The sequence below is a fragment of the Arachis ipaensis genome, chromosome B10, assembly GCF_059453495.1.
Source record: "Arachis ipaensis isolate K30076 ecotype BB chromosome B10, ASM5945349v1, whole genome shotgun sequence".
NCBI classification, from domain to species: Eukaryota; Viridiplantae; Streptophyta; class Magnoliopsida; order Fabales; family Fabaceae; genus Arachis; species Arachis ipaensis.
Genome location: NC_142435.1, coordinates 16651606 through 16663816, shown reverse-complemented (window position 1 = coordinate 16663816; position 12211 = coordinate 16651606). Strand labels below are relative to the sequence as shown.

Sequence of the window (12211 nt, the reverse complement as noted above, 5' to 3'; positions counted from 1 at the left end):
TGTTCCGGTTCATTATTCAATTCAATTAAAGAAGGTAAATAAATAAATAAATAAATGGGATTTGCGTTTTATGTGAGTTTTGTACTTGCGAATTGTGATGTTAAGCTTTTTTTTTTTTCAGAGAGAGAGAGAGAACCTTTTTAGGCATGATTGTAAGAGGAGACAGCTAACGTGCGCACTTTATGCGCAGGTAACTGAGGTAAGTGTGTTTTTGTGGGGTGGGGAAGGCAGTGTCCGTTGGGTGAGGGGAAGACCCTCTTTTTTTCTTTGGGCCAGGCCCATGGCCATGATGAAAGGGGCTGGATTGACTTTCTTACCCTGGGGTGTTCCCCCGGCTTAGTGGTGTTGATTGCGATGTGAGTGAGGGTGTCTCGGTCATTTCGTGTGGATGAAAGCGATTGTAGAACGATGGGTTTGGGTTGGGGTTGGATATCCGTTGGGGTCGAAATGTGGGGGGAACTTTTGGTTATGGTAATTAATTAAAAAATATTTATGATGCTACTATGGCACTATGTTAAATAAATTTAATTTGATATACTAATAGTTAAAAATGTTTTGAAATTATTTAAATTTATTCTTTTAGATAATTATTTATATAATAGATACGAAAAATATTTATTTTTATTGACATAACAAAGTAAGAATATATAATTATTATATATATAAAATATGTATGAACTAACAATGTATAAAATTATGTTACATTACATGATATGGCCCTACGTGGTTGGTTTTGATCAATCTGTTATTGGTAGATATAATATCACATTATCACACTAGATAAGTAGATATCTATCGTGGGATATGATGGTTAACACTTAAGACTTAACAGGTTATGTATGTGTGGCGTTGACCAGTTGTATTTGGATTCAATCGTTGTCATTAGATTAAATGACTTTCGGAGTTTTGACCCATAATTTGTACTATGATTTTCATGAATATTATTTGTTGAAAAGATAACATGCATATACCAAAATAAACTATTACATATTTATATATAAATATATATTTATTAACTCATTTTTAATATATTTTTATATTTTAATATATATTTTATTTAAATAACTAATTTAATAGCTAATTTTTATATACACGTATCATAGTTATGCTTTATTCCCTTACTTGATTTTTTTTAGCTTTGTTATACCAAATAGTTAGATTAGGTTCTTGTGCAATGTCACAAAAATTTCTGTTAAATTTATGTTTTTGTTAAAATTTTTAAAATTTGTTTTCTATTAATCAATATAATTTATATATATTCTATTATTCAATATATATTATATTTTTGTATAAATATTTTTTAATAATTATCAAAAAGAATATAAATTTATAAAAAATAAATATTGTCACTCCTATTTTATTTTTTATTTTGCAAATTTATGCAAATATACAATGACAAAAAATCATATGTGGAGAGGCGTTATAAAAAATAGAAGAAACATTTTCATTTTCTAAATTTGTATTACAATATAATTAATAAAAATCAACATATTATAGCACAATAGTATAACTATAAATTAAATTACTGAAATAAGAGTATTGTAAATTAAATAAGACAAATATCTATATTATTATTATTTTTTTAAAATTAAAAGTGAGACTCGAATCCACAATTTTTAGGTAAGTATAAGAAGACTATTCCATTTAAGTTATATTATTCTTTTTTTAATTAGATAAATAAGAGAAAAAATATTTTAAAAACGTCATTAAATTTTTCGTCCAACCCTATTTATTATTCAAAAATTATTATTTCCATGATTTAGTTCTATATATATCTCAATTAGATCCTTAAATAATTCTTTCTATAAATAAAATTTCTAAGTCATTGTATTTTCATTTTCCAATTATATATTGTAACTAATATTTATAGCAAAATATATTTATAGCAATTGAAAGGAAGTAAATGGGTAAAATTAAATATACTTAACGGAAAAACTCTGCATACAAGCCCTATGCTTTACAAGTTCATTAAACAATAAAACTAAAATACGCGCTCCTCCACATACGTTGATTACACGCGCTATATAAGATCCCGCGTATATCTAACTACCAAATTTAAAATATTTGTTTCCTTCTTCGTTTTCGTTATTTTGAGATTTGGTTGTTCTTCTTCTCGTGCGTCTTCTCTCGTTCTTCTCCATCGTTCTTTTCCTCTCCTTTTCTCACTGGTATGTTCTTCGTTTACGTTACTTTTTTCTCTCTCTGCAACTCGAGCTTCGTTTTCTATTTTGATTTGTTGTTTTATGAAATCAAAGTTTGAACTCGTTTTGAAGATAATGGATCATTCAACCTCAGATTGTCAGCTGAATCCAGGCGAAGTGGATTATGAATTTGAATCTAACGAAGTTCCTGAGGTTTAATTTACATAATGAATTTTCTTTCAGTAATTTGTATAGCATTGTGTAGTTGAAAAATTGCTGAACATTGACTGTGAAACTAACACGTTAACATGAATCTGTCGATTCAATGTATTAGTTGTGATTAATTACCTGGAATTTATAGCAGACGCTCGGGTGTAGATCAGGTCTTTTTTTGGGTGTATTTTTGTTAGAAGTGTGGGTGTATCTACACTACTGGTTTTGTTATTTCAATTGAGTTGTTGTTGTTCAGGTGTATTATATCAGACATGATTGGGTGTGTTTTTAGTTTTTGACATGGTGTATTATGCAGCCTGTATATTTACAGTTTATGGCTTTAAAGGTCATTATGTAGTTGAGTTGTTGCGGTTCGGGTGTATCATATTAGGCATGATTGGGTGTATTTGAATCATATCTATGGGTGTATTCACAGTTTCTGACACGGTGTATTGTGCAGCCTTTCTCGGTTGTTGATGACGAGCTTGTTCCGAAAGTTGGAATGACCTTTACCACCCTTGAAGATGCTGGAAAATTTTACAGGAACTACGCCAAAGCTGCAGGTTTCTCTACAAGAGTTCGGTGCACAAATAGGAAGGGAAACGAGATTAAGAAACAACTGATTACATGTAGCAGAGAGGGAAAATGGAAATCTAAAATATCTCCGACCGAGTAGACCAATCCGACAGCCGGTCTAAACTGTCCTGCAAGAATTTATATACACACATTGAAGGATGTCGGTGCTTGGATCATTTCAAAGGTTGTGCTGGATCATTCACACCCCTGCTGTCCAAGCAAAGCAGAAATGCTCAAACAGGACAGGGAACTAAGCATGTCCATTCGTCGTACAATAGAGAATAACGAGGAGACCGGTATCAGACCAAGCAAAACATACCAATCATTTGTTGCGGCTGCCGGGGGTCACCGTGAGTTAAATTTTATCAAAAAGGACGTGAGGAATTATATTACCAGGGAAGTGCGGAATGTTTCCGAACAGGAAGATGCAAAGAAATTCGGGAAATATTTGTTAAGAATGAAAGAGAAGAATCAGAATTTCTTTTTTGAGCTCCAACTCGAAGAGGATCAATCGATTAAGCTGGCTTTTTGGGCCGATGCAAGAAGCAGAGCTGCCTTTGAGTATTTCGGAGATGTCATTTCATTCGACACCACCTACAATACAAACAGGTAACAAACTGCCCCTGTTTATGATGCTAAATTAATGTATTTTTACGAATCCACAGCAGAGGTGTATATTGGCTGTTCCATTGGGTGTATACGAAGCATTTGTTAGGGTGTACCTAATGATTTTGCATTCTGGACTATGGTAATTTATTTCAGGTATAATTTGGTCTGTGCTTCTTTTGTCGGGGTGAATCACCACGGTCAGTCAACACTTCTCGGATGCTCTTTGATGAAGAACGAAGAAATTGAATCATTCAAATGGTTATTTCAATGCTGGCTTCGTTGCATGGGAGGAAACGCTCCGAAAGGGTTTCTCACCGATCAGTGCGCATCAATGAAAAGGGCTTTAGAGGCCTGTATGCCAACGACAATTCACCGTTGGTGTATTTGGCACATTATGAAGAAGATTCCAAGAAAATTAAACGGGTACAAGGGACATGCCGATATTGAACAAGAAATGAGCCAAGTTGTTTGGAACTCTCATAGCAAAGACTCATTCGATAGGAATTGGAATGATTTTCTGCTGAATTTTGGTCTTGCAGACAACAAGTGGCTTTCAGGTAATGTCTTTTTAAAATCTGCAGCAGAGGTGTATATTGCATGTTCTCTCGGGTGTATTTACAGTCTGTGTTTGGGTGTATTATGCAGATCTGTACGAAGACCGTCACATATGGGTTCCTATCTATCTGGATCACCACTTCTGGGCAGGGATGAGAAGCACACAAAGGAGCGAGAGCATGCATTCATTTTTTAACAAGTATATCACCCGGAACAGCTCGCTTATTCAGTTCGTCAAACAATACGATAATTGCCTCGGAAGCAGGGAGCAAGCAGAGAGAGAATCAGATGCTACAGATTTTCATACGGTCATACCGTGTGCAACCAAATCCTCCATTGAAGCTCAGTTTCAAGAGGCGTACACTCATGCAAAGTTTAGGGAAGTCCAAGCGCAATTCAGAGGAAAGGCGAATTGCATCACCAGATTAAAGAATTCCGCTCTAGGCTATTCAGTATACGAAGTCGGAGAACAAGTTTCCAGCTCAATATTCAACAAGTTCGTGGTTACTTACGACTCAATTGCAGCCGAGGTAAAATGCCAATGCTTATTATTCGAGTCGAGAGGGATACTGTGCCGTCACGCACTAAGCGTGTTAAGCTTCGAACAAGTAAGCCAAGTGTCACCTAGATACATACTGGAACGATGGAGCAAGAAGGTAAAGAGGCGACACACACACATCAAGAGCAGCCACGACGAGCCACTAATGGAGCCAAGAAGCAAGAGGTTCGACCAATTAGTTTTTTGTTCGCAAAATATTTGCGAATTTACCTCCGAATCGGAGGAGCTGACTGCAATTCTGCACCGTGCGTACGATAACGTCATGGCCGAGATGGAAGCATTAAAAGCCAAAAGGAATGGGACATCTTCTTTATCCCACGAAGACGCCAACTTGGAATCCATTAACGAGCTTCAAAGCCTGCCAAGAATTCGAACAAGAGGACGTCCAAAAAACAGGCTAGGTTCAAAGCTGGAGAAACAGATTGCAAATGCCACAAAGAAGAAGAAGACGAAAGTTTTAAGCGAGGTAAAAGTAATGTTCTTTAAATTTGTGGCGATTGAGTTTATTTTTCTCGTTAATAGGTTAGCTAATGTGTGAGTGTTATATTCAGATAAACCTGTTTGATGCTTCATCAGCGGCGCATTCAAATTCCAGCCAATATCAAGGACACGTTATGAATTATCAGTTCAGGGTACCAGCAGCAGGGGATAACTCTTTGGGTGTATAGTTTTATAGAATATGGGTGTAAAAGCACTGTTCTTTTGGGTGTATTTTTGTTAATTCACAATTTACATATAGACACATATTTAGATACATATAGAACAAAAGCTGTAAAAATTCGCAGGTTATAGGTGTATATTTGATTTGATGTTTTTCTTCATATTTTAGTACATGTAATTCATACATTTTGAATATAGCACAGACAGTTTGGGTGTATATTTTATGCAATCTTGGGTGTATTATTAGACTTGCGTTGGGTGTAACAGTTTATAATTTGCGTTTATATATGCCTTGATTTTTTCCTTCATATTTTACCACCTGTAATACAGCTTTTGAATACATCCCAGACAGTTTACCAGCACAAATAGTTTAACTATGGAAAAAAATATACATGGAATAGAAGTTGTTGATAAATGGCAAATATTTACATCATTTGTTCAATTTACAAACTACCCAGCAGTTGGATTACGCAGTTTCTATATCAGCAGAATTAAGCTGACAAAACGGACTCAATAATATAGAGGATGGCTTCGACAGCCTTATAGCACTACTCTCTCTAATTGCCCGATCTCTTTGTTTATTCATCTCACTGAATAGTATCTGGGAAGCATACTCCACTCTATAGTGGTCCACCTCCTCCTACAATTAAAAAGTATATTCTGTTTAAACAGCAATATTAATTCAGTAAAGTAATACAGAGTTATATAGTTCTAAAGACAGTTACCTGTGGCCAATTATCTCATTCATACTTCCCCTTTTTGATGTTTTCCGGCTCAATTAACCCTATCCACTTCATAACGTAGATAGCGCAGTCATAGCTGAAAACGAAGAAAATAAATTACAAATCTCATTTACGAAAGTTTAATGTTCAGAGTCACAAATTTATACCTTGTTTTTTGGCCTGATATTTTAACATATGATGCTTTAATTTTCTTCTCGTTCTCCCCTTTCTGCAGAGGTTCCCCGCTGGCATATGTTATCAATCTTGAAAATACATATCCCTTAAATAGCAAAACAAATCAGTAATACACCCGAATAAATGCACAAGATACACCCAACTGAATGGACAATATACACCCAACACAACTAACGAAATAGACCTATCTATTAAAGTAAAGAAGACAGAGGCAACTTACAGTGAATTTATTAATGTCCTTTCTCTCATCGCTTGGAGCTTTTTTGTGTAGCGGGTCAAGTATATGACATTTCCGCTTTGTTGTATTTATTAGCCATAACCACCAATGCCCCGAGTGGCAAACAGGAGCAAAAATCTGAAGGATTGCCACATTTCAACAGTGTGTTATTTTATTTGGCATATAAGTAAATAAGCGTACTAACAAATTTAGCAAACGAAAACTTACATATGGATGCGAAGTTAATTTTTTTCTATCTATGAAGGGAATGAAACTCGGGTAGGCTTCCACCCTGAATTCCTTTTTCATTTTCGGTGATATGAATTCCCCCTTTGGGTGATCCGAAAGCGCCATGCTCTGCAAGAATTGTGAAACAAGAAATGAAATACTAAACTTACACCCAATCGAACGTAAAAAATACAGCCAAATCAATACAGAAAATACACCCAAAGTTCGTAGAAGTAACACTTACCACAATATCGGGGGGGAAGACAGTATATTTGTTCTTGAAACCTCTTTTCATTTTTCTGGTTGAGGATGAGGCAGATGGCAGATACAATCTAGAAATATATGCCGAAATCAATTTTATATTAATAAGCATTGCAATTGACTTTGGTGTAAAAACATTAATGTTATTCTAATATTACCTGAGATTCTATATTACTTTTTGCCTGGAGGGATACAAGGTGCATTCTCATCAAAATGTATTCTCTTTGACCAATCAGAGTGCACATCTCCTCATACTCGTTAGTATTGCCATCTGCGTCTTCCTTGAGTCTCGTCCCCCAGATGTAGCACTTTTGTTTCATATCATCTGGAATTTGATTTATTCCCCCAAGAGTTTCAAACTTTGCAGAACTTTCTCCCCTAGTCTCCCTCTGAATTTATGGACTTTTGTTTTTTCCCTTCGCCGCGCTGCTTGCTATTTTTTGGACCAAATTGTCCAATTGTTTTATCAAATTTGCAGCTTCTGGAGATTTTGCGCTTTCTGTCTCCTGCGTTGATGCCCCCCTCCTGGCTTGAATCAGTCAATCCAAGGCTGAATGATGGCACCCCTGGATCTGTTTTAGGAACATAGGTTGCTGTCCGTGCTATCATCAACAGGGCAGCAGCGTCTTCTGCAGCTGGATGACTGCGTCATCATGTATAAGAATAAGAATAAGAATATACGGATGATAAGCAAAGATTGATTTTAGTCTGATGAACTTACATTTTAGTTGGAGCTGGGGGAAGCGTGGGTGTGGTCTCTTGAAGTTGTTTGGGGGTTTCAGAAGTGCTGCACAGTTACACAAAATTAATCATGGTGTAAAAAAAAAAAACTAATCAGGAACAATATACACCCAAACTGTTAGCAAATATACACCCAAACTCTAAACAAATATACACCCAATACTATTTCTTACGTTACTGTAGTCCCTTCAATCTGTAGCATAGGGGTTGGTTCAAAATCTATCTCAGTGGTTGTTTGGGATGCAGGCACAAAAACCTGAATCGGGACTCTAAACAAGAAGAAAAAAGAAGGGTTAACAACGCTTTTGAAAATAATAAGGTTATAAGGTTTAAATATTCTTGGAAAACTCACATTGCAAGCGCATCCGACGGTGTCTGTTCCCTCACAACCATCATATTCGAATCAGCCGGACTCAATCTAAAATACACCCAAAGAAATTCAAGAAATACACCCGAACAATTCAAAAAGAAGACAGGCTTTGTTTTTTGAGAACTTACATACTTGCAGTTTTTGCTTTTTTTCCTGCCTTTTTTTTCTTGAATAAAATAATAAAGGGCTTTTTTTTCTAAAAAACATATATACAGAATTAGAAGTAGAAGGGTAATAGAAGAATAAAAGTAACGGTTATTTGAAAGAGAAATTACATGCTCTGTGACGGCTGGTTTACACTACTCTGTTCTGTGCGTCCTTGAGAGGAAGGATCATCACTTCCCAAGTTCACAGCCGGTAGTCTAAACAGATTTCATGTTATTCAGACAAAATAAGATACAGGTATAAAATACACCCAAATGAATGCACAAGATACAACCAACCGAATGGACAATATACACCCAACAAAACAAACGAAATATCCCAACTTAGTAAACAACATACACCCAACTTGATCCACAAAATACACCCAAATGGTTCCACAAAATACACCCAAATCATGATAACAAGATTTTATTAAATAATAAAGCTTCTTACATTTCAGACGACACATAGCGACCTTCTGTCTATCGCAGGTCAGCTTGGTTCTCCCTACAAAACAAGAAGCAATTATTAGCATACAAAACACACCAAAATATGAAATAGACAGCCCAGCAAGACATACCCCTCTGCAGCAGATTTATCAACGTTTTGCCTTAACCATTCATCTAGTTCGTCACTTGATATTTCATATGTCTCACTACATTCATAAAAGAAGATGTTAACAAAAATAATTACGATAATAGACGGTAATATAGCTTACGAGGTACTGTACCCGTCAAAGTATTGATCTTCTTTAGGAGGTGAATCCTCCACAACAACTTTTTTCTTTTTTGGTTGTGTTCTGGGTGGAAAAAAAAGAGTACCAATCAGAAATAAAAAATTAATTTTATTACAGAATATTATCCAAAGAAGTGCTTACTTTTTTGGTGATATTTTTGTCTTTTTCTTTTTCTTTTCCTTCTCCACCGGTGATGATTCTTCGCTCCTATAAGTTAATAAGAGATACTTCAGTTAATACACGAAATCTTAATAATGAAGCCAAAAGAAAGGAGTAATAATTTCAGGACATTACTCATCACTTGATTCAGATTCAGATTCTGAATCAGAATCGGACCTCTCTTGACTCTTCTTTCTTTTTCTGGAGTCCATTCTGGAAGGCAAACAATCATTATTTAGAACATACTAAAAAAAACACGCAAATGAATGCACAAGATACACCCAACGCAGCAAACGAAACACACCCAGCTTAATAAACTACATACACCCAACGTGATCAACAAAATACACCCAACTTGAAAAAGCAATTACACCCAAGTATGGTACTTACTTTTTCCCCTTTTTGCTGCGGTGTTTTGTTCCTGAATCCTCTGAGTCTTCTTGAGTCTCAGACTCAGAGGTAGAAGTGTCACTGTCAATAGTTTCTTTCTCCGAAGATGATGTTGAACTCGCCTTCATTTTTTTGTTTTTTTTTTATTTCTTGTTTTTTTTCTTTTTTTTCTTCTTTTTTCATTTTTTCTCTTGCTCTTGTCTCCGCCATCTTCACAATCCCCTGAAACATTAGATATTTTAGCTAGCAGCATTCAGGTAAATAAAATACAACCAACATATTATGTTTACTTACCAAAATTTCCTCTCTTTCTGTAGTCATTCTTTCCACCAACTGCTCCTTAGTCCAGTTGGCAATCCAAGGCTTTGGTGGTCTTTCAGCCCTCTTCTTGCCTTTGTTTTTTGAAAGATGAAAGTAAATTATCATTAGGGCGAAGAAGCAGCCATCAATTGCCTTCTTCTTTTTCTCCTTGTAGTCTGTGATGCCCTTGATCATGAAGGTCAAAACATGCCCCCCCCCAGTTTCTCTCCGATATGCCGTCCATCTTAAAAATTGGGGCCAAGTGCACAGGCGATATTTTGTTTATCGTCGTTGGCAAAAGGAACGCCATCTGTATATAGAGGATGAATATCCTCTTGAACATCAGGCATTCCTCTTCGTTGCCAACGCCGATTTCCATCATTTCATCGGTAAGACTTTTGAGGGTCTTACCCTGGAATCTTCTAAAAATTATTTTGTCATCATCAGAAAGTTTCTTATACTCAACTTTCTCAGGAAACAGATCTCCTACAAAAAGGAAAATAACAAAGTATCCAAGTCGGTTCAAATACACCCAATCATCAACTTAAATACACCCAACCATCAACTTAATATACACCTATATTTTTAAGCTAGTTACCTGTTGCATTGATGCCAAGCGCATGACCTATTGTTTTTGGTGTTATTTGGAAAGAACCATATCCTGTTTTCAGTTTGTTGTCCCCAAGTTTGAAGTTGTTTGCTAGCTCCCTTAATAGTTGGTGATCCACCTTCAATGGTGGGATGTGCATCAACCCACCGAATCCGAGATCCCTCACAATCACCTTCTTCTCCTCACTCATGTTTCTGAACTTATCACTTAGGAGATGTGTGGCACACTTAAGGTCTTTTGTTTGTTTTCTTGCTGCCATTTTCTCTGAAATGAAAAATACACCCAAAGACATTAGTAAGATACACCCATATATAACAGTAAGATACACCTATAGGTATGATTCAGATACACTCATTGATAACAGTGAGATACACCCATAGATATGATTCAGATAAATCCATATATATCAGTCAGGTATCACTCAAACATGCTTCAATATCAAATTAATTGAGATATCAGTAAGATACACGCATATATGAGTCAGATACACCCATTGATAACAGTAAGATACACCCACATGTAAGAATCAGATACCCTCATTGATAACAGTGAGATACTCCCATAGATATGATTCAGATATAGTATCCATATATATCAGTCAGATATCACTCAAACATGCTTCAATATCAAGCCACATTACAAGTTCAAGCAGTATACACCCCCCAATCTACGGAATAAATCCCCAAAAATCATTTACCAGAAGATCTAGAACAATAAGAATAACAGGATAACTTAGAACAACAACGTAGAAGAACAGTGTAACAAAGAAGCAAAAGTAACAGTAAACCCTAGAACAACGACGTAGAAGGAAAGCAAAACGTAGTTTGTAATATGGAAAATATACAGGAATCTTAATGAACTTATGTTGAGTATTGTTGCTTTGTTTTCTCTTGAGATTCTTGATGGAGAGTTTGATGGTGTTTTGACAGAGGTTTTGAACAATGACTTGTATATTTTGAACTTTGATCTTCGCTCGAAAATGGAAGGGTTTCCTTGTTTTCGAAGCGTTTTGAGAAGTGGAAGAAGTGGAAGAGTTTGCCATACGTAACCGTTTGAGTGTTGAGCGCGTGATTTTGACGCGCCATGTTATCTCTCTTTATGCGCGTGAGTTCTATTTGGGCTGGGCCAACTTGTAAGCTTGTAAACTTGTATGTGTAGCAGGCCCGTATACTTAATAGGTGATATGCAGACAATGTATTTATAATCATTAAATTCATACGAGAATGTATTTATAACCATTATATTTAATTTTTATTAAAATATACCTAAGAGATAAATTAATTAATTAGATAGAGTATACAATAATCACAAATTATCAAAATATACGGAAGATTCATCAATAAATGTGTGTTATTTATCATTTACTTAGTATTTGCGGAATTGCAAATTAGGGGTGTGCATGGGTCGGATGAAATCGGGTTTGATGTGATTCAGATTCGACCCGAAATATATAACGAGTCTATTTGTTAGACTCGAATTCGATCTTAGACCCGATGAAATCTATACACTTTCGGACCACAATTAGGTAAAAACCGGATGAAAACCAGGTTGTTAACATTATATTACCTTGATACTTTTTTGTAAGCTAGTATGTGAAAATATCCAAATTTTTAAGATTCCAACCATTATTTGACATGGTAAAATTTACTTAGAAAAATATAACAAAAACCAACTCTTCTCTAAAATTAAAGCATAATCATAATCAATACTAATATTGTCTAATAACATCAAATATTTAAATCAACACAAATGACATAATATTATGCATTAGTCTAAAGTCTTATGCATTTTAAATATAAAACATCAACTTATAGCCTTATAATGA

The 12211-nt window shown here is 35.3% G+C and overlaps 1 protein-coding gene across 1 annotated transcript; it reads right to left on the bottom strand.

Moving 5' to 3' along the window:
- Nucleotides 1–9921: 9921 nt before the first annotated feature.
- LOC148579260 (uncharacterized) lies at nt 9922–11428 on the bottom strand. The gene is made up of 3 exons (XM_088500960.1): nt 11251–11428; nt 10375–10650; nt 9922–10262 (listed from the first exon to the last, which is right to left on the bottom strand). The coding sequence occupies exons 1-3, from the start codon at nt 11426–11428 to the stop codon at nt 9922–9924; spliced, it is 795 nt and encodes a 264-aa protein (XP_088357086.1).
- Nucleotides 11429–12211: the final 783 nt, after the last annotated feature.

Coding starts and splice junctions, on each gene's coding strand:
- LOC148579260 (XM_088500960.1), bottom strand. CDS start 11,428: ATGGCAAACTCTTCCACTTCTTCCACTTCTCAAAACGCTTCGAAAACA. Junction 10,651..11,250: donor ACAAAGCAACAATACTCAAC/ATAAGTTCATTA, acceptor TTTTCATTTCAG/AGAAAATGGCAGCAAGAAAA. Junction 10,263..10,374: donor GCTTGGCATCAATGCAACAG/GTAACTAGCTTA, acceptor TCCTTTTTGTAG/GAGATCTGTTTCCTGAGAAA.